General features: G+C 42.3%; 1 protein-coding gene across 3 annotated transcripts; it reads right to left on the minus strand.

The window, feature by feature from the left end:
• Nucleotides 1-1,696: 1,696 nt before the first annotated feature.
• On the minus strand, nt 1,697-13,102 carry LOC144329424 (zinc finger protein 90-like). Of its 3 annotated transcripts, XM_077970399.1 has the most exons (7): nt 12,993-13,095; nt 11,848-11,971; nt 11,666-11,763; nt 9,392-9,480; nt 9,115-9,235; nt 7,768-7,915; nt 1,697-7,474 (listed from the first exon to the last, which is right to left on the minus strand). In XM_077970399.1, the coding sequence occupies exons 3-7, from the start codon at nt 11,684-11,686 to the stop codon at nt 7,362-7,364; spliced, it is 492 nt and encodes a 163-aa protein (XP_077826525.1). In that variant the 5' UTR covers nt 11,687-11,763; nt 11,848-11,971; nt 12,993-13,095; the 3' UTR covers nt 1,697-7,361. The 3 variants fall into 3 exon arrangements, with proteins under 3 accessions (XP_077826525.1, XP_077826526.1, XP_077826523.1); XM_077970400.1 differs by having other exon boundaries at nt 1,697-7,471; nt 11,848-13,102; XM_077970397.1 differs by having other exon boundaries at nt 11,848-13,102.
• Between the last annotated feature and the right edge of the window lie 9,705 nt (nt 13,103-22,807).

The raw sequence follows: 22,807 nt of genomic DNA on the forward strand, positions 1-22,807 counted from the left end.
CTATCCTACGGAAATAGCGGCATGACCACTGAATTGCCTGTATCAGGAAAAAAACTGGAAAGAACCCAAATGCCCATTAATAAGAATATATAGAAATTATAGGACATCCATACATCAGAACACAATGCATCCATTTAAAAAATGAGATACTTCTAAATTATTTTTAAAGATGTCTACAGTATAATGTTGAAAGTTATAAGTGAGTTGAAAAACAAAACAGTACACTACTAGTTATGCATGCGTACATACACACGCACAAGAAAAGAATCTAAAAAGATACACATCAATTCTAAAGGGTAGGATTTGTGAAGGGGGAACTCAGGAACCCCTTTCTTTTACTTATACACTTCTACAGTATACTATTTGAATCTGTCACAAAGAATGTTTCACTTTTGTAATGTAAAAAACATTCAAGTGTACTTTTTGAAAAAGAGAATAGATTTGCTATTACAATCAACTGCTCAGGGTGAATTACTATAGTTTGAGTTTAACCTGGCAGCAGGAGGCTGTACCGCCACCTCGTGGGGATATACTGCCACAGTAAATTGCTTATCTAAAAATTTCTGAATCTCAGTGCTACTGCCGTTTTAGGTGGGACAATCCTTTTTTGTGGGGGCTGTCCTGTGCGTTGTAGGACGATTAGCAGTATTCCTCGCCTCTATCCTCTAGGTGCCAGTAACACTCCCTCCCCGAATTGTGACAACCAAAACTGTCTCCAGACACTGGCAGTTGTCTCCTGGAGGGGGAAAAATCACCCCTGGTTGACAACCACTAATGTGAAAGAATGAGTCTTGTGAGTGCAAAGTAGAGAAACAAAAGGTGTTCATTCATTCACTCATAAGAATATCACACCAGGTAAAGTCTTCATGAGATAATTTCCTCGTGTCGGTTAGAATGAGTGTTCTAACCCACAGGTGCACGCATACAGAATTATTTTCATAGCTTGGAGATATTCTGCAGTTTAAATTTAGTAACAAGAAAACCCATTTTCATCCAGTAAATCCCCAATTGCCACAGGGCAGAAGCAACAAGGATGAAAAGCCTATCACATGTGTCCAGACTCCATTCCCAGGCCCAGGGCAGGACTTCAAAGCACTCTGTACCATGGCCTCATCATAGCGCTCCAGTCAGTAACTACTACTTAATGTAAACCAGCTCCCTCCTGTCCCTCATTCAGCCACTAATTTCCTCCACTTCCAAGCGTCCCTATGCCCATTGCTCTCCCAGGTGCTCTCTATGGTCTACATGTCACAGAAAGGTCATTTTTTGATGCAGGGCGGGGAGGTCTGTGGAAGCTCAGCTCCGCTATCCACTGCCCTCACCCCAAATAGCATAGGCATATCATTTAACCTTTCCAGATCTCCATCTCCTCACTCGCAAAATAAAAGGCCCATATTAGATATTCAAAGTTCCCTTTTGGTTCTAAAATCTATGAACAGGGATGATAACAAACGATCCACTGTAGGCTTTCTATACAATTGTAAGTATTTTCTCCATTAAGGATTATTCTACATGCAATTAAGTTGGTGTTACTGGGAATCTTTAATTTCTAGTGTTGGGGTCCTATAAAAACCGTGATACTGAATAAGCAAAGAATCCTAAGCCATGGCTTCACTATACTGTTACTGTATTTCCAGGGTTTTGTTTATGTCAGTGTGCCTCATCTGATAACAATAATATACAAATGAATATTGTCTAATGTCTTCTCGTTTGCACTATAGTCATATTTATTCCAGGCCTAATATATGAAGCTGATTAAGGTTAAGTGGATTTTTTTTTGGACTTGGATTAATCTGGTGTGCTTCTTAATTCACCGTGTTGCTGTATCCTAACAATCTTCCTACTAGGATAAATTGGCATATCGTCTGATACAGTCAACTTTGGCAAACGAAGCAAAAACATTCAGGGAGAGGAATAAACTAGCACACGAATGAACTGGCTGGGCCTCTAGACTCACTGGAGTCACGCTCTTACACAAGGTTACTTTCACAGTCAGCGTGCAAGATGAAAATAGGGCAATACCAATATTGTCTTTATAAATCCTTGAATTTGCCCATAAAATACAGCTAGTTTTGTGTATAGCTCTGATAATAACTCATGTATAAATAGATAAATAAATAATTTTATGCAGGTGTGCAAAACATAATTTTATAGTATTCTTTTTTTTTTTGAGACGGAGTTTTACTCTGTCGCCCAGGCTGAAGTGCAGTGGCGCGATCTTGGCTCACTGCAAGCTCCGCCTCCTGGTTTCACACCATTCTCCTGCCTCAGCCTCCCGAGTAGCTAGGACTACAGGCGCCCGCCACCATGCCCGGCTAATTGTTTGTATTTTTAGTAGAGATGGGGTTTCACCGTGTTAGCCAGGATGGTCTCCATCTCCTGACCTTGTGATCCACCCGCCTCAGCCTCCCAAAGTGCTGGGATTACAGGTGTGAGCCACCGCACCCGGCCAACTTTATAGTATTCTTAATTACACTAATTTATCTTTTGGTTTGGGGGGTATATCTTGGTGCATATGGGTGAATTCTTGTTAAGTAAAATGTAAGTAGGAGATGATTTTTCCTGAGATGTTTATCTCAAGCCACTGTATTCTGCATAGATGACTCTTGGCAAAACATACCCAGCAGTCATCAAATATATGATATATATCTAATAGGTCAAAGGTCCAGAAGAATGACTTTTCATTGAAAAACTCTATTTCATGTGATTTTTTTTAACCGTATGTATTATTTTGTGTAAAATCAGCAACAAAAGACCTAAACAAAGATAGGTTTCCCTCATGATGACAATGATGTTAAAATCATGATCCCTGATGATGTTAAAATTGAGAATAAGGCCGGATATTAGTATCAAACCAGAATTGTCATGTTTCATAGGCATATGTGAATGATATAAATAGTGAGCAGCACTGGTATTCAGAGGAGGAGATTATTTTCAGTGACAGTGGACAAGGAAGAAGTGAGGGTGGAGGTGATACCTTAAGCTGGGTCCTAAAGGAGACTAACTTGCAAACTGAAAAGAGTGATAAAGTGACAACTGGCTCTTAACTTAAAGAAAACCTAACAAGTATTAATGCCTCCTCCAAAAAGACAGAAAGTCCTGCTTTAATCACTAAATATCTCTTCCTGCAATCCTCAAATCCAGCCTGGGGTCACCCTAGTTAGCTTATCACAACAGTGCAAATTATTCAGGATAATTTGCTTGGAGGAATTAATTTAACATGTAAATTAATTTTCCCTTCACTGGACACGTATCAGCCAAGCATACAGGCAATTTTAACATATAAATTATAAAATTAGACACTCACGATTTAAAAACTAAAGAATCCAGATTACCTACCAAAAAGAGATAAAAATATCAGAACATGTACTATCTAAAGCTCCAAATCAAAAACCTGCCCCAGACTTTACCATAACCAAACAAACACACAGAGCTTTAGCTTGATTATAAAAGGAGAGGAATTATATTCTCCATCATGAAGGGTAAGTGTGGTCTACACTACAGCACACGAGAGAGAATCCTGTTATAGAAATATCCAAATGCTGGGCATGGCAGCTCATGCCAGTAATGCCAGCACTTCAGGAGGCCAAGGTGGGCAGACTGCTTGAGCTCAAGAGTTCAAGACAGTCTGGGCAATATGGCAAATGCCATCTACAAAAAATACAAACAAACCAGTCAGGCGTGGTGACGTTTGCCTGTGGTCCCAGCTACTTAGGAGGCTGAGGTGGGAGGATCAAGGATCCTGGGAGTTCAAGGTTGCAGTGAGCTGTGATGGTGCCACTGCACTCCAGCCCAGGCAATAGAGCAAAACCCTGTTTCAAACAAACAAACAAACAAATCCGAGAGGAGAGTAGAAGCATAGACCACACTACTAACAGTACAGTCAGAGTAAACTGAAACAAAACCAAAAAGGCTCTGTAAGTCCCAGTCTCAGTCGTAACATTTCTAGAACTGTTCTGATTTCAAATATTTTGTCACTATGATGTCCTCGAAATTTTAATATTTCTGGATCCAAATTATATTTAGGCTACAAGGAATTATACAAATTCACTATAGTACAATCCATGAATTCATGCAATCCACCCATTCTAGGACAGACCTTTAGCTCAAGGACATCTGTCTTGAGTTTTTAGTTCTAAAACAAATTACCACAGATGAGGCCTCTGAAGGAACAACAATGATTTCCACCAATCCAAAGCTAACTAGCGCCAGGAACAATGTTTGGAAATGACCTTGTTACCAAAATTGTTAACAAACATTACTTTAAGAAGTCCTATTCTAATGCAGACACTCTTATAGATGATCCTCTCCACCCCCTTTCAATTTCTTAAAATTACTAAGGATTTTGGGCATTTCAAAAATTATTTCCAGATATTACCATTTATTCAGAGTGGTCTGTCTCACCGTTAATTTTCAGAACAAAAATCTTTTCTTCTCTAAATTCAGTTGTGCCTTCTGTAATTCAAGCCCTGTTGAATTTCAAGCTGTACTAACACGGACTTCTTTAAATAGAAGAGAAGGATAGGAAAGCAGGTGAGGAGAGAGAGTTCAGAATAGCCCTTTTAGTGAGAAAAATAGAAAGCACGGAAATCTCAGGTTCTGGCTAGTACATTGGGAATGATACGAGAAAATCAAGGGATTCCAATCCTATACAATTGGATTACTCTCAGGTAACTGAAACGCACCTAAAATAGGAAAAAGAAAAAAAAAAAGGCAGGGAAAATAATTCATGGAAACCTAAAAAGTGACTCTAACATCAGTTTAAGCTTAGGAAGATTTGAAAGAAAAAAAAAAGTTTGCATGTATGTGTTGAGCCACAGTGTAACCAAAAAATAATGCCTGGCTTTATTTATTTTACCTAATAGGTACACATAACATTTCTTAGAGCCATATACAGGAATGTTCATCAGGCAGCCTCAAGTAACTTAATCTGGTGACAGTCTGATACAAATTCATATGACTATTTTTTTCTAAAATGTTTTCTAGAAGTGTTGACTAAATCTTCCCTAACTCTTGTGTTGGGATTGCATAATAGTTACTATGTAAGGCTGTCAGTTTCCAAGGTAAATGGTTCTTACTTTCTGAGAAGTGATAGTTATAATTCCGTCTTAAGGAAGGGGAAAAAAAAGAAACAAAATTCTAAGAAAGGGGAGATGGGAAAAGCAAAATAGATTCCTCATCAACAGAAGACACAATAGGCTGGGCGCAGTGGCTCACGCCTGTGATCCCAGCACTTTGGGAGGCCAAGGCGGACGGATCAGGAGGTCAGGAGATTGAGACCATCCTGGCTAACACGGTGAAACCCCGTCTCTACTACAAATACAAAAAATTAGCCGGGCATGGTGGCGGGCGCCTGCAGTCCCAGCTACTCGGGAGGCTGAGGCAGGAGAATGGCGTGAACCGGGGAGGCGGAGCTTCCAGTGAGCCGAGATCGGGCCCCTGCGCTCCAGCCTGGGTGGCAGAGCGAGACTCCGCCTCAAAAAAAAAAAAAAAAAAAAAAAAAATTGAGCTTTAGAGTCTATTAGGATATTCCAGATTTCAGTTCAGTATTTCTTCACTTGGATTTGTGATATTCTGATAGCTTTGCAGGAGAAAATAACTAAGGTAGGAGAGGGGGGAATTTTCATCCCTTAAAATATAATAGAAAAGCATCGCCACTGTAACAACCTATGAAAGTATAATTCTTTGGTATTTAACAAAATGAAGAGTCTGAGTGGATTTGCCCAGACATTCAGGTAGATTCTCCACTGTGAAGTCTCTGATGTCTACTGAGGGGGCTGAACTACACCTGAAAGCTCTGCCACATTTATGTGACAGAACTCATACTGGAGAAAAACCCTACAAGTGTAAAGAATGTGGTCAAGCCTTCGGTCAGAGCTCAACTCTTACAAAACATACAAAAGTCCACACTGGAGAGAAACCCTACACCTGTAAAGACTGTGGGAAAGCCTTCAGCCAGAGCTCATCTCTTACCCAGCATCAGAGGGTTCATACTGGAGAGAAACCGTTTGATCGTCAGGAGTGTGGGAAAGCCTTCAGTAGAACTGCCCGTCTTACCCAACATCAGAGGATCCACACTGGATAGAAGCCCTGTGTATATATATACACATATGTACATACACATACGTATATACATACATACATACATATTATGTTTATAATAGAATATAAATTATAAAATTATATAATTGTATCTTCTGTTGATGAGGAATCTATTTTGCTTTTTCCATCTCCCCTTTCTTAGAATTTTCTTTTTTCCCCCCTTCCTTAAGGCTGAAATTATAACTATAGTTTTAGTATATATACACATATATATTTGCATATATACTATAAAATATATGTACTATATACTATATACATATATTTGTTTGTTTATTTATTTTTTTGCAGATACTTGAATGTTTGTGTTCATTAGGGTTCCAGGCTCTCTTGTAACTCTTTTTGTGCTCTTTGGGTGATATTATCCACTCCCATGGCTTCAATTACCATCCATTCTCAGGCAACTCCCAACTCTGTATCACCAGTTAAGATCTCTTTCCTTTACTAAGATACATTTGGCATGTCCTCCTCATATTCATCTAGCCTCCAGACATCACCACTTAGAGCAGGTTTTCTCAACTGCAGCACTATTGACATTTTAGACGGACATGTCTTTGTGTGGGGCCCTGTCCTGTGCATTGTAGGGTGTTTAGCAGCATCCCTGGACTCTACCCATGAGATGCCCATAGCACACTTCAGACATGGCCAAATGTCCCCTGGGGGGCAAACTTGTCCCTGGTTAAGAACCACTGGTTTAGACTTATTACAGACACTTCAAACAACTTAAGATACACTGAACTCATCTTCCACCTGCTAAACTTGCTACTTCTCCTGTGTTCTCCATCTCAGGGAAGAGAACTTCCATTCACTTACACATCCAAACCAGAAACCTGAGAATTTTCTTTGTCTGTTACTCCCTCACCTCTCAAATCTATACAACAAATTATGTCAATTTTATAACCTTAAAATTATTCAAATTATTTCCTTCTCTTAGTATTTCTTAGACAGCAGAAAACTAGGTAGGATGAAGACATAGTAAATGAAGAAGTGATTCCAGTTACTAAAGAGGAAAGGGGAATAGCCTCATAAAATGCCTCAGGATGAGGCACAAAGGTGATCTCCGGATTATGTGTTGGTGTTATAACTTTAAGGAGGAAGTATCTCTTCCTTGAGTCTGGGAAGAAATAGAGGGGTAAGCTATTACGATTCTGATGTGGTCAAGTGAAGATGAGACTGCAGGGGGATTCAACATCTTCTACAGGCCTGGAGGATTTGGGAAGAACCCCTAACTCTTATTTCTAAAGATGCAATCTGCCTTGTTCTCACTTGCCTGTACAGCTGCTTCTTGGCACCTCTCCCTCCTGCATGTGCGTTTGTGGGTTTACCACTTCTTCCAACTGGGAGATGATAGCAGGTTTGGAAAATGGACATCCTACTAAGAGACACAAACAGAATGTAATTTTAAGTTCAAAAGAAAAAGGACCACCCTATTCTCAGTCCCACTCTGTTGCATTTTAGAGAGGAGAAAATGAAATAACTAATTGTCAAAAGCAATTAAATAATTTCTACCCAAGTAAGGTGAGAAACAGTTTAAGGATCTGATCTGGATTCTGTGGGGGAAAATAACCAAAGCCTCATTTGTTATCATCCCCTAATAGAAGCAAGGGAATCTTTAGAAGGCAAAGGTATCCTGAAAGGTCAATCTGGGGTGGAAGGACCCAAGCTTACTCAAGGAGACCAGGTTCCTATAGGTCTCCAGCATTACATCTCTGTACAAGACTCTCTCAGCAGGGTCCAGTTCTCTCCATTCTTCCTCAGTGAAGTTCACAGCCACATCCTTGAATGACACAAAGCCCTGAAACACCTGCATGGGGTTCTGAAGAAAAAGTTAAATGAGGCATAATTAGGGGAGACTAATGGGATGAAGAGGAAATAGATTAAACTATGTTCACAGTGTCAAAGACAAGATTTTATTGACTCGTATATTAAAGAATCTTAAAATCTTAAAATGCGTATACCCCTTTGACCTAATTTGATAGTTTTATTTTACAGTAATTTTATATATAGAACTCAATTACAAGAAAACTATTGGTGGGGTGCGGTGGCTCATGCCTGTAATCCCAGCACTTTGGGAAGCCAAGGCGGGCAAATCACAAGGTCAGGAGATCAAGACCATCCTGGCTAACACAGTGAAACCCCATCTTTACTAAAAATAACAAAAAAATTAGCCAGGCGTGGTGGTGGGCACCTGTAGTCCCAGCTACTCGGGAGGCTGAGGCAGGAGAAGGGCGTGAACCCGGAAGGTGGAGCTTGCAGTGAGCTGAGATCGTGCCACTGCACTCCAGCCTTGGCGACAGAGCGAGACTCTGTCTCAAAAAAAAAAAAAAAATAGAAATAGGCCAAACTTGAGAATCATATCTAGGAAAGAACTTTGAGTATAAGAAGCCTTTAATTTTTTGTGGAACAACATCTCTGTGATTTCTATGTACTGACTTTTTTCCTGTGCCAGAGGAATCAGTATCTTGCTTTGATTCTAAGTCATTTATGTCACTAACTTTCTACAAACCCTTCAAGATTCTACTCAGCCTTCAGGGCCCACATCAAATCTTACTACTTTCATTAGCCTAGGAGCTGCTTAAAAGAACTTTAAAATGCTAGTTGAATGAATAAAACCTTCCTAAATCTCTCTCAGCCAGACACATTTGCTCCTGCTCCTCCAAGTCCAAAAAGCATTTTCCCTAAGACACTTTATTACTGAATAGGCCCTTAACAATAAGGGCCCTTAATAAGAAGGTCCTTAAGAACAATAAATCTGCTGGTTTGTGCCACATAGATTTGTGTACATCTTTTCTCCCCAAAATATTCTAAACAGATGGAAGAAAGAAATGCCTCACGTGCCTTCGCATATCTACGCAAAATGTCTCAAGTGAACAAAAAGAAGCTTGATTCTCACCCAACCATGTTCTAGGAGTCATGCTCCTCAATTATCTGCTAAAGAGGCCTCATTCCCACCCCGCCGCCCCCATCCTTTCTCTACACTGCCAACTGATGGGCGAGGCTACCAAGCCGCCTGACCTTCACTGCTGCTGCCATACAACTGAGGAACACTCGAACGCCATCTCGTTGGCAGTCCATCCCCGCCACTGGATCCTTTCCTTTCAAACTGCTGTGGCTAATGCGGTTGACAAGCTTCATGCTAAGAGAAAGAAATTTGCTTCAGGAATTAAAATAAGATTTCCAAGAAGAGAGGAAAATCCCCAACTCAATTAAAATAAGATTTCCGAGAAGAGAGGAAAATCCCCAACTCAATTAAAATAAGATTTCCGAGAAGAGAGGAAAATCCCCAACTCACCTGGGACTCTGCTGTCCGGCAAAGAGCAGCCATATTTTCCTTCTCAAGACACCTCTTTTGGGAAACAGCAGGGTCCTCAGAAGGCAGAACTGGGAGGAAATCGACATAAAGGAATCTGGTTTATCTTCACATATCTCAAACCTGTGAGTTTAGAAACAGCCACTCATGACAAAATGTGCCTCTGACCTTGGCTGTCCATAGCTTGAAGGATTTTACAGACATCTATATAATGAGACTTCAAAGATAATCTCAGAGGATAGAAGGAACGTAAACTTAGGGAAAGGTACGACCATTAACTGGGTTCAGGATCTGCGTGAGCCACTGCTCTGAAAATGAGGTTCCTTGGGACCAAAAAACCCTAAAACAAGAAGTGTAATGTTACAGTTGGAGAGGTGCTTAAAGACCTCCAGGCTCAACTCCTTTATTCTCAAATGGAGAAAGTGACCAATTTTATAGAACAAGAAAAAGGGAATCACAGCAGCAAAAGGCAGCAGTGCCCACCCCAGCAGTCATGGTCACAGACACCTTCAGCCACCCCATCGTGAGTATTCCAGGCCCACGGTGAGTCTGTGGCCATCTTAGGTCTGTTCCACCACACACGCTCCACTAAATTGCATGTGTCATATCATTCACCCCTGCGTCCTAAGCACCAAGCACAGTGTACTTGGCAGACAGTAGTCCCTAAATGTATTGTGAACGAATTAATGAATGAGCCCCAAATTCCCTCGGTCTGATTCTATGCCCAACAAGCAACCTTCCGCTCATAATTTACTTCTCCATTTTGATTTTTTGCCTGTAGGGAGAAAACTGCTGATCATATTACCTTTGAGCACTTCTTTGAGCTTCTCTCTAGGTAGTAGGGTTACATGCTATTTATCTTATTCTACATACCAATCTATATTTTCCTAATATTTTACAGTTTATTATTTCTTTGATCCTCTCTCCACCCACCTCCAAAAAGCAGTACTTAAAGCTCCTTGTGGATGTGTTTGGGGGAAGAAGTAGTTCTTTCTAGGCCTCAGTTATTATCAAGTACAGGGTTTCACAATTTTGTAGAATTCATGCCTCCTGTAATCCTTTGTCATTGGAACTCTGGCTCCGGAGTCTGCCTGCCTGCTGCCTTTACATCCTGGCTCTGTATAACCATAGCCAAGTTTCTTCTGGGCTTCCGTTTCCTAATTTTAAAAAAGAGAATAATGGCCAGGCACAGGGGCTCATGCCTGTAATCCCAGCACTTTGGGAGGCCGAGACAGGCAGATCACAAGGTCAGGAGATCAACACCATCCCGGCTAACACGGTGAAACCCCGTCTCTACTAAAAATAAAAAAAAAATTAGCCAGGCGTGGTGGTGGGCGCCTGTAGTCCCAGCTACTCGGGAGGCTGAGGTAGGAGAATGGCGTGAACCTTGGAGGCGGAGGTTGCATTGAGCCAAGATTGCACCACCCTGGGCAACGGAGTGAGACACAGTCTCAAAAAATATAATAATAATGGTACCTACCCTGCTACAATGTGCGTTAATGCACATAAATGGTCCAAACCAGTACCTGGTACAGAATAAGCACTCAGGAAAGGTCATTTAATCATCAGTTAATTATTACTCTCAGTATTTTCTGCATATCAACATTAACCAAGACTTTATGGCACTTTCTTTCTATACTTTGTTTTACAAGGAAAAAAGGTACAATCGATATGTTTGGTCCTACTCCCAAATCCAACTTCCCCACAAGATGCCTGTGCCCTCCCTGTACTGGGCACTGGCAATCAGTGGGAGCTAAGGTAGAGTTAGGAACTCCTAAGTTCCAGGACTTCCAGAAATCAGAGGGCCTGAGGGCAGGATATTGTAGGAGAGCCAAACAGACTAGAGATAGACTATGGAAGTCCCTTCTAATCTGGGACATCCCTTTGTATCTCCTTAAGAGAAAGCACTTTTTGAGAGCAAACTGAAAGAGAGCCAAGGAGCAGTCCCTAATTCTGCCAGAAATGAGCAGCAGGGCCATGGACCCTGGGGACGCAGGCCCCAGCTCTACCCCTGAGCTCATAGAAGTTTCAAGGGACTAGGGCTCTCCCATGTGCTGTAATGCCAAATCAAGTCATCAGCCTCTCCATACTTATTTCTTTCTCCTCTTCCAAGGAGTCTGACTTATCCCCCCTCATCCTTCAGAGAGGCAGGTGGCATAATGGAAAGAGTATGGAAGTAAGGTATCTTGTCTTTCAGAGTTTCAAATTAAAAGGGAATGATATTAGTAAAATCACTACCATTCTTCGCACACTCACCATGCACCAGGTGCTTTCCATAAATCACTATTTACAGATGAAGAAACTGTTAACTTGCCCAAGGTCTCTATGCTGCCCACATACATTTTATAAGGTTTCTGTAAAGAAAAACTAAAATGAGGTTGTGTGTGCACACTGTAGATTCTCGGCTAATGGCAAGACCCTTTATTTCTATTTCTTACCTCTGTTCTGGAGTTTGCAGGTCCAGTCCTCCATAATCATAGCCTTTGCTACACTATTTGGGTGTAGCAACCTTTCCGTTCTCCACATATCTTCCTGGGAATTGCCAGCATTCTCCCAGAAACTCTGGCAAGAGATTCTGGATTGAAGTTTTTTCCTTTTTCATTGTATTTCTTTTTTCATTCTCTTGAGACTCTATTCAGAACACAGAGTCTGAAGCAGTATCTTTTGAGCCAAAGCTAAACTCAAGAACTTCAGCAGCCATTTAATCTTCAGGAAGCCCTAAACACAGGCAAGTCTCAGTACCTTTATACCACCAGGGCCCTGCAGAGTCAGACGCTGGGAACATAGACAGCTAGTTACAGACAGCAGTAAAGATACTGTGCCTGCTGAATACAAAAGTGCAGGGTGGTGGAAAGTGCCCTGCTGGGAGTGCCGGGATTCTAATTTCCACTATGTGCTAGTTGGCTGGGTGCCCTACAAGTTACTTTTCCTTCTTGGGTGTTTCCTTCTTATGAACAAATGGGGAGATGGATGCCTACTATTAATAAAAGCGACAACTGATTGATCCCTTACTTGGTGTCTGGCCCTGTGTCAACTGTTGCATGTCAAAATTCCATTTAATCCTCACAACCACCACTTAAAAGTAGGTAAAACAAACCTCAAATTACAGGTAAAGAACACGAGACACAGAGAGTAACCTGCTTACACTCACATCAGAGCATTTTCTCTGAAAATCTAGATAAACGAATCTCTGATATCCATCCCCTCCCACGTTCACACTGTCAGTCTATAAAACGGTTCCACCACACTGCAGGCTGCAGAGACTAAGAGACGCGTTGGTGCCTAACCTGGCCCGGGCACGGGAGCCTTGGACACGACCTGCCTCACCTTCCAGCCAAGTGCTCCAAGTTATGCGGGCCCTCATCCTGTTTCCGAGCAAACGACCCGGAGGTGTCTCAGATAGGAAACACACATACACCCCCACTCCCCCACACACAAAACCCAAGGGGCAGAGGGGGCGCGTCAAGGTGGCCGAGTCCTAGCTCCAAGTAGAAGGAATCAGTCAGATCAGCGGGCCCAGGGAGAGGTCCAAAGGGGAGCAGCTGGGACCCAAGGCTGACAATCCACTGCTGAACACACACACCCTGTCCAGCGTCTGCTCCTCCTCGGTCCACACACGGGGAGGGACTCTGCTAGGGAGGACACGGAGGACAGACACTCGCCACGCGAACAACCCCTCCAGACACAGGGGCCGGAAGCGGAAGTGCGCCTCGAGGCTCCTGGGAAATGTAGTCCGGAGCGGCCCGGGCGCCAGAGCGAGATTCCCTCTCAAAAAAAAAATTTAAAAAAAACCTAAACAATGTTAAAAGTGAAGTTATAGAGCAGAATTTTTTTTTCTTTGAGACGGAGTCTAGCACTGTCGCCAGACTGGAGTGCAGTGGCGCGATCTCGGCTCACTGCAACCTCCGCCTTCCGGGTTCAAGCGATTCTCCTCCTCAGACTCCCGAGTAGCTGGGATTACAGGCGCCCGCCACCATGCCCAGCTAATTTTTTTTTTTGTATTTTTAGTAGAGACGGGGTTTCACCATATTGGCCAGGCTGGTCTCGAACTCCTGACCTCAGGTGATCCACTCATCTTGGCCTCCCAAAGTGCTGGGATTACAGGTGCCAGCCACCACGCCCGGCCCAGAAATTGTTTCTTATGCTTGGTCTAGTCTGTTTTTAAGAGTCTTGATTGCATTTTTCATTTAATTCATTGAATTCTCCAGTTCTAGATTTTCTGTATGGTTCTTTTTTATATCTCTGTTAAATTTCTCAAATTATGAGTTTTCTTGATTTAATTGAATTGTGTAACTGTATGCTCTTGAATTCCACTGTTTCCTTAAGATTATTATTTTAAATTCTTTTTCTGGAACTTTGTATATTTTCTTTTTTTTTTTTTTTTTTTTTTTTTTTTTTGAGACGGAGTCTCGCTCTGTCGCCCAGGCTGGAGTGCAGTGGCCGGATCTCAGCTCACTGCAAGCTCCGCCTCCCGGGTTTACGCCATTCTCCTGCCTCAGCCTCCCCAGTAGCTGGGACTACAGGCGCCCGCCACCTCGCCCGGCTAGTTTTTTGTATTTTTTAGTAGAGACGGGGTTTCACCGGGTTAGCCAGGATGGTCTCGATCTCCTGACCTTGTGATCCGCCCGTCTCGGCCTCCCAAAGTGCTGGGATTACAGGCTTGAGCCACCGCGCCCGGCCTTTTTTTTTTTTTTTTTTTTTGAGACAGAGTCTCGCTCTGTCGCCCAGGCTGGAGTGCAGTGGCATGATCTCAGCTCACTGCAAGCTCCGCCTACCATTCTGCTGCCTCAGCCCCCTGAGTAGCTGGGACTACAGGCGCCTGCCACCACGCCCGGCTAATTTTTTTGTATTTTTAGTAGAGACGGGATTTCACGTGTTAGCCAGGATGGTCTCAGTCTCCTGACCTCGTGATCCGCCCGCCTCAGCCTTCTAAAGCGCTGGGATTATAGGCGTGAGCCGCCGCGCCCGGCAGGAACTTTGTATATTTTCTTATGGTTGAACTTTGTATATTTTCTTATGATTGGTGTCTGTTACTGGAAATTATTGTGTTCTTTTGGAGGTGTCCTGCTCCTTGCTTTTTCATGTTTCATGTGTTTCTACATTTTTCTTTCTTTCCTTCCTTCCTTCCTTCCTTCCTTCCTTCCTTCCTTCCTTCCTTCCTTCCTTCCTTCCTCCTTTCCTTTCCTTTCCTTTCCTTTCCTTCCTTTTTCTTTCTTTCTTTCTTTCTTTTTTTTTTTTTTTGACAGAGTCTTGCTCTGTCGGCTAGAGTGCAGTGGTGAGATCTTGGCTCATGGCAACCTCTGCCTCCCACGTTCAAGGGATTCTCCTGCCACAGCCTCCCGAATGGCTGAGATTACAGGCATGTGCTGCCATGCCAGGCTAATTTTGGTATTTTTAGTAGAGACGGGGTTTCACCATTTTGGCCAGGCTGGTCTGGAACTCCTGAATGAACTCAAGCGATGTGCCCACCTCAGCCTCCCAAAGTGCTGGGATTACAGGCATGAGCCACCACACCCAGCTCTACATTGATTTATACACATATGATGAAACAATCACCGTTCCAATTTCATGGAGCAGCTTCTGCAGGGAAAGATTTATTCGTATGGGTCTTGGGGTGTTTCTTCAATGGAGTGTGTTAGCTTTTGTTCTAGGTGGATGCAGTAGTGCATTCTCTACATAGTTTCTTCAGCTGTAATACATGCTAATGACAGGCTGGGTGTGGTGACTCACTCCTGTAATCCCAGTCCTTTGGGAGGCTGAGACAGGTGGATCAAGAGGTCAGAAGTTCAAGAGCAGCCTGGCCAAGATGGTGAAACCCCGTCTCTACTAAAAACACAAAAATTAGCCAGGCGTGGTGGCAGGCACCTGTAATCCCAGCTACTCGGAAGGCTGAGGCAGGAGAATTGCTTGAACCCAGGAGGCGGAGATTGCAGTGAGCCGAGATCACACCACTGCACTCCAGCCTGGGTGACAGAGAAAGACTCGGTCTTAAAAATAAATAAATAAATAAATAAATAAACAAACAAACAAGCAAGCATGCTGGTGACATTTGTGAATGTCTCAGCGGCCTAGGCTAAGAGGTGGTGGTGGTGGTCATGTGGCTTTTGCACAGGGCTGTTTCTCAAGTCAGGGGCTCACTTGTGCACATGGTGGGTCAACCAACTTGGGGTCTGGCTCACTGGGGTTGGGGCTATGGGACTGTTAACTCTGGGTGGGGATACGAATGCATTGTTGCTTGGCCAGCCTAGAGGGTGCCTGCCAGTGGTGGCCTGTGGCTCTGTTTCTCAGACCCTGGACACAGGAGCACAGCTGCTTGGCTGTCCTGGGAGCATGTCTTCTAAGCGAAGCCTGCGGGGCTGTTACTTAGGCTTGCAACAAAGGCACAAAGCTGCTTGGCTGGCCGGGACATGTGTGTCCTGGAGTGGCTCTTGAGACTATTTCTCAGGTCTGGGATGTCGGCACACTGCTTAGCTGACCTGGTGGGGTGTCTGCCTGGGGCAGCCTGTGAAGCTGTTTCTCAGGCCCTGAACACGGACACATGGCTTCTCGGCTGGCCTGTGTGCATGTCTGCTAAGCATGGCCCACAGGGTTTTTTCTCAAGTTCAGGATGTGGACTCCTGGCTTCTTGGTTGGCCAGGGGCGGCCTGAAAGACTTTTTCAGGCTGGAAATGTGCGGGTACAGTTACTGGATCAGCCTTAGGGCGTGCCTTCCAGGGGCACCCTGTGGGATTGTTTCTCAGGCCTGGGATGTGGTTGGACAGCTGGTCAGCCAGCCCGAAGGGCATGTCTGCCAGGAGTGAGCCACGATGCTGCATCATAGGCCCTGATCGGGGTGTTGGGCCTTTGGGCAGGACAGGGGCACGTCAACAATGGGAGTGGGTACCACAGGGCTGTTTCTCAGGCCGTGGGCACAGGAATATAGCCATTCTGCTGACAGGGCAGCATGTCGGCTGCTCGGTGGCACAGGGCCCTCTCCTGCTTTGTGGATGGTGGTCAGCAGTTTGGCCGGCTCAAGACATATTTGCCCTGGGCAGGATTGCCAAGTGGTTCCTCTGTCTCGAAGTGCAGACGGTTGGGGTTGTCTTCTCTGTTATGCAGGACCAGAATCACAATTGATCCTAGGCCCAATCTATGCATAGTTGGGATTATGGAGTTTAGCCACCCTTGTGAGATTTGTAGAAAGAAGATGGAGCCCTGATGCTGCAGAGGTGCAGTGGCTATTGACCCCATAGAATGGTGCACTCCAGAGGTGGCTCTGGTCTCAAGATGGCACGGTGCTGCTGCTGCCACAGCTTGGCTCACAGCGGGTGAGTGGAGGTTGGGAGCACACCCTTTCTGTTCCTAATCCAGAGCAGTGCGGTAGCAAGAACTTCAGACAGCTCTCTAAATTAGGCTCAGGGCTTTCAAGGACTGTGGGATTCTCCTGTAGTAAGGACTGTGGGTAAGGCTATGGGGGCTGGTGGAGTTGTTCTGCTTACCTTTTTCCTGTAAAGGGAAGTCCCTCCTGTCTCCAGGATGATTGAAGCTGGGTGGGGGAGATAGGGCTGCAGAGGCTGGGTAACTCCACACTGCTCTCCTGGATTTCCAATCACCTCAGCTGCCTCTCCACTCCCCTACTGCACTCCAGTGCTTTCCCTTCAACATTTCAGTAAAATGGTAGCTGTTTTACCTGTTTATTCATTGCTTTGTTCCTTCCTGGGTAGGAGGAGCAGGGGCAAGATCCATACATCTCTGGTCAGCCATCTTGCTCTATTTCCAGCTCTCTCTTTGTTATAAACTTTTCTTAATCAAAATTAAGAAACTAACTTTTAACCTAATTATTAATAGATATTGAACATTATCAATGATTTCTATTGAGTTAGTTATTTGGTTTTACTTTTCCTTTAGAATCTATTAATGTAGAAAATTTCATAGCTAGATTTTCTGATGTTAAAATCAACTTGATCATGATATAGGTTAAATTCAGTTAGCTGGCTGGGTGCAGTGGCTCACGCCTATAATCCCAGCACTTTGGGAGGCTGAGACGGGTGGATCACCTAAGGTCAGGAGTTCAAGATGAGCCTGAATAATATGGTAAACCCCGTCTCTACTAAAAATAAAAATACAAATAATATGGTAAAACCCCATCTCTACTAAAAACACAAAAATTAGCCGGAAATAGTGGCCGGGAATAGTCCCAGCTACCGGAAGGCTGAGACAGGAGATTTGCTTGAACCCAGGAGGCAGAGGTTACAGTGAGTCGAGATCGTGCCATTGCACTCCAGCCTGGGTGACTCAGTGAGACTCCATCTCAAAAAAAAAAAAAAAAAAAAAATTCAATTGGCTGGCCGGGCAAGGTGGCTCACGCCTGTAATCCCAGCACTTTGGGAGGCTGAGGCAGGTGGATCACAAGGTCAGGAGATCAAGACCAGCCTGGCTAACACAGTGAAACCCCATCTCTACTAAAAATACAAAAAAAAAAAAAAAATTATCCAGGCATGGTGACGGGTGCCTGTAGTCCCAGCTACTCGGGAGGCTGAAGCAGGAGAATGGTGTGAACCTGGGAGGCAGAGCTTGCAGTGAGCAGAGATTGAGCCACTGCACTCCAGCCTGGGCGACAGTACAAGACTCCGTCTCCAAAAAAAAAGAAAAAGAAAAAAAATGAAAAATTCAGTTGGCTAATATTTTATTTAGGTTTTGTACTTACGTCCATAAGTAAAATTGGCTTATAATTTTCATTTTTATTCCTTGTATTATCCTTATCCATTTTAAGAACCAAGTTTATATTAAATTACTAAAATAAATCTGGCAGCTTTATCTCTTTTCATTCCTCTGAGTTGTTTTAGAACACCTTTTATATAAGACAGAGAAGATTGGTACATTGAAAGTTTGGTAGAATTTGGAGTGTGGCCCCACATTTTAATTTCTTTTGTGGTAATTGAGCTATTGAAGTTTCCAATTTCATTTTGTACCTTTTTATTTATTTCATGTTTTCCTAAATTTATCTACTTCATCTGTGCTTTCAAATGTATTGGTGGTTAATAATGTACGATGTACCTCTCTATTTATTCAATCTGCAGTTGTATAACTTCGTCTGCTCTCTTAAATTCATCATTCTCATTTGAAGTTTGTGTATCTTATTAATCTGTTCATTAAACCAGCTTTTGGTCTTTGTTTGTTTGTTTGTTTGTTTGTTTGTTTGTTTTTTGAGACGGGGTCTCGCTCTGTCACCCAGGCTGGAGTGCAGTGGCCGGATCTCAGCTCACTGCAAGCTCCGCCTCCCGGGTTCACGCCATTCTCCTGCCTCAGCCTCCCGAGTAGCTGGGACTACAGGCGCCCGCCACCTCGCCCGGCTAGTTTTTTGTATTTTTTAGTAGAGACGGGGTTTCACCGGGTTAGCCAGGATGGTCTCGATCTCCTGACCTTGTGATCCACCCGTCTCGGCCTCCCAAAGTGCTGGGATTACAGGCTTGAGCCACCGCGCCCGGCCAATACTCTTCTAGATGTACTCTAAAATTTTAGTATAACTTGTGATTCAGGTTTAAGTATTTTGTAATTTCTTACACTATTATCTCTTTAACCCCAAATTTACTTAGTATTGTGGGGTTTTCTTTATTTTTGTTTTTAATATTCAGAAAACATTTTTAGCTCTCTTTTCTTTTTTATTTCTAATTTTATTGCATTATCTCAAACAGCAATAGATCTGTGCTGTCCAAAATGGCAGCCAATATAGCCATATGGGCGTACCAAGCACTTGAAGTTTGCCTAGTCTGAATTGAGAAGCGTTGTAAGTGTAAAATACCTCCAAATTATGAAGACAGTGCAAACAATATAAAGTATCTTATTGATAAGTTTGATATTGATTACAAGCTAAAATAAAATATATTGGCTATGTTGGGTTAAATAAATATGTTTATGTAACTAATTTCACCTCTTTTAAAAAGTTTTTAAAATAGAGCAACTAAAAATTAAAATTACATATGTAGCTGGATATGTTGGGTTAAATAAATATGTTTATGTAATTGATTTCACCTCTTTTAAAAAGTTTTTAAAATAGAGCAACTAAAAATTAAAATTACATATGTAGCTGACATTATATTTCTCTCTATATATGGTGGTATTGATGTATATGAATTATTTTAAATTCACTGAAGAATCATCTGTGTTTTAGCATAAGGCCAACTTTCCTGAATAATGCATGTGTGCTAGAAAAGAATGTATAGTCTCTGTTTGTCGCATATGAAGTTGCATGTAGATCTATTACCTTGAGATTCATAATCCTGTTACTGAAACTCCTAAAGCTCTCCTTCCTTTTGTCTACTTGATATATTAGTTTTTCAGAGGATTATGAAAAATTTTCCTACTACAATTACTGATTTTTCTTTCAGTCATTATACCTTCTTGATCTCACATTCCTTTTATAAGTTTATAATGTGTCCAGACAAGGTGTCGTAGATTTATTTTTCCTCGTTCCTTCCTGCTGACTACTATGAACACTAGAAATAACAAACAAGAACTCTGACAGGTAGAAAAAGGAAATTGCACTGGGTAGAGAGGGACCCCAGGACTGGAGGAACATCATGTTAGTAGGGCATCTTATAACCCAGAGCCTAGCAATAGGAGATGGCCCACGTAGACTTATTCCTCCCCCTGTGGAACAAGGGCCCCACTAACAACACCAGGTAAGCCTGGAGGAATTGATTGGAAATCCCACTGACCATAAGCAGCCAGAGGGGATCCCATCAGGCCTGAGACTCTCCTCTCCCATCTAGAGCAACAGGTGGATGGGCAGTACCATCACAGGGGACCTGCCACAGCAACCACTAGCCCAATCAGACCTAGGAATTCCCATTCTCCCACCCCAAACACACACACACACACACACACACACACACACACACACACACGCACCCCTAGAAACACCAGGTGGTTGGTTAGTACAGGCAGCTGGAAATCCCATCATTTAGAGAGAGAGGGCTCCACACAGGAAGCACTCTGCTTCCATATGGACTGGAGAATCCCTTCCCCCACCTTGGCCCAGACTGGGCAAGCTCTTTCCACTCATTCAGGCAACACGAGCAGGGATCAGTAGATAACCCAGAGCGGATCAAAATATTTAGTGAAGACTAAATAGTCACTGGAAGCACAGCCCACCACAAAAAGTAGACCAAGGCCTATATACTATATACTAAACCTAAATAAGTCTTCTAAAAAGTGAAAGATTGAAATAGAACCCAAAGTCTCTTAATATCCAGAAATCTATCCAAAATCACCCATCATACCAAGAAATAGGAAGCTCACAACTTGAAAGACAAAAGACAACTAATCCTTATACTGAGAAGAATCAGATTCTGGAATCATGTTATCAGGATTTAAAGCAGCCATCATAATAAGGTTTCAATAAGAAATTACAAATTGTCTTAGAACAGATGAAAAGATTAAAAATCGTAGCAAATAAATATGTTATAAAAAAGAATCAAAAGAAAATTATGAAATTAAAAATATACAACTACTAAAATATTTAAAACTCACTGGATGGGCTTGATAGTAGAATGGAGATGACAAATAATAGAACCGGGGAACTTGAGGAGAGATCACTGTAATTTACCCGATCTGAACAACAAAAAGAAAATGGACTAAAAATAAATGAACACAGCCTCATGGACCTTTCTTTGGGACAATGACAAAAGATTCAGCAGTCTTAACATCAGAGTCCCAGGAGAGAAAAAAATAGTAGGACTGAGAGTATTTAAAGAAATAGTAGAAAATAATTTCCCAAATTTGGTTTATGTTCCACATTATGAAAGACATATACTTACAGATTCAAGAAGCTGAACAAACCCCAAATAAAGTCAAAGAAATTCCTGCCAAGATACATCATAATTAAAATGCTGTAAACTAAAGATAAGAAAATTATTAACAGCAGTGGAGAGAAATGTTTCCATTACATCCAGGGGAACACCAATTTGATGACACGAGGTTTCATGTTTGAAATCATGAAGGCCAGAAACAAATAGCGTATTTTTCAAGTGCTGCCAACTTAAAGAGAAAAATAAAAGGAACTGTAAACTGTGAATTGTATCCAGTGAAATTACCCTTCAGGAATGAAGAGGAAATCCAGTCATTCTCAAATGTATGCAAACTACAAGAATTTGTTGCTATCAGATTTAGCCTTAAGGAATGGCTAAAGGAAATTCTCTAAACAAAAAGAATATGATAAATGAAAGTATCAGGGAGTATCAGGAAGGAAGGAAGAAAGGAACAATAGAAAAAGTAAAAATATGGTCAAATACAATAGATCATCCCTCTCCTTGAATTTTACAATATAATGTCCATTTTTTGTCCATTATAATGTTTTTTTAACCTTGAGTTTAATTTTTTTTTTTTTTTTTTTTTTTTTTTTTTTTTTTGAGATGGAGTCTTGCTGTGTTGCCTAGGCTGGAGTACAGTGGCACAATCTCGGCTCACTGCAAGCTCCGCCTCGCAGGTTCAAGCAATTCTCCTGCCTCAGCCTCCTGCCTCTAGGTCCCAAGTAGCTGGGACTACAGGCACCCACCACCACATCTAGCTAATTTTTGTGTTTTTAGTAGAGACAGGGTTTCACTATGTTGGCCAGGCTGGTCTTGAACTCCTTACCTCGTGATCCCCCCACCTCAGCCTCCCAAAGTGCTGGGATTACAGGTATGAGCCACTGCACCCGGCTGAGTTTAATTTTATTAATAATAACATTGTTATCTGTCTATTTTTTGTTCATTTTAGCCTGGTATATATTTGTAATAAGTTAGATTTTGATATTTTTGTTTTGCTTGAATTCCAATGTATGTTTTGTAAAAAAAAAAAAAAAAAAAAAAAAAAAACCACCATATTGCTGCATTTTGTTTTTTTTTACTTAATAGGTTTTTTTTTTTTTTTTTTTTTTTTTTTTGAGATGGTGTCTCGCTCTGTCACCAGGCTGGAGTGCAGCAGCACCATATCAGCTCACTGCAACCTCTGCCTCCTGAGTTCAAGTGATTCTCCTGCCTCAGCCTCCTGGGTAGCTGGGACTACAGGTGCCCATCACCACACCCAGCTAATTTTTGTATTTTTAGTAGAGACGGGGTTTCATCATGTTGGCCAGGATGATCTTGATCTCTTGACCTTGTGATCCACCCACCTCAGCCTCCCAAAGTGCTGGGATTACAGGTGTGAGCCACCACGCACAGCCCTACGTATTAGTTTTTAATCCAAATGGAGATTCTTAGCCTTTTGACAGATAAGTTTGACCCATTTACATTTATGGTGATATATGATATAATAGCTCTTATTTTGTGTTTTCTTTTCTTTTTTAGAGACAGGGTTGTGTTTTCTCTTTTCCATACTTTCTTTTTTTTTTTTTTTTTTTTTTTGAGACGGAGTCTTGCTCTGTCGCCCAGGCTGGAG

This window comes from Macaca mulatta, chromosome 16 (genome assembly GCF_049350105.2).
Source record: "Macaca mulatta isolate MMU2019108-1 chromosome 16, T2T-MMU8v2.0, whole genome shotgun sequence".
Classification (NCBI taxonomy): domain Eukaryota; kingdom Metazoa; phylum Chordata; class Mammalia; order Primates; family Cercopithecidae; genus Macaca; species Macaca mulatta.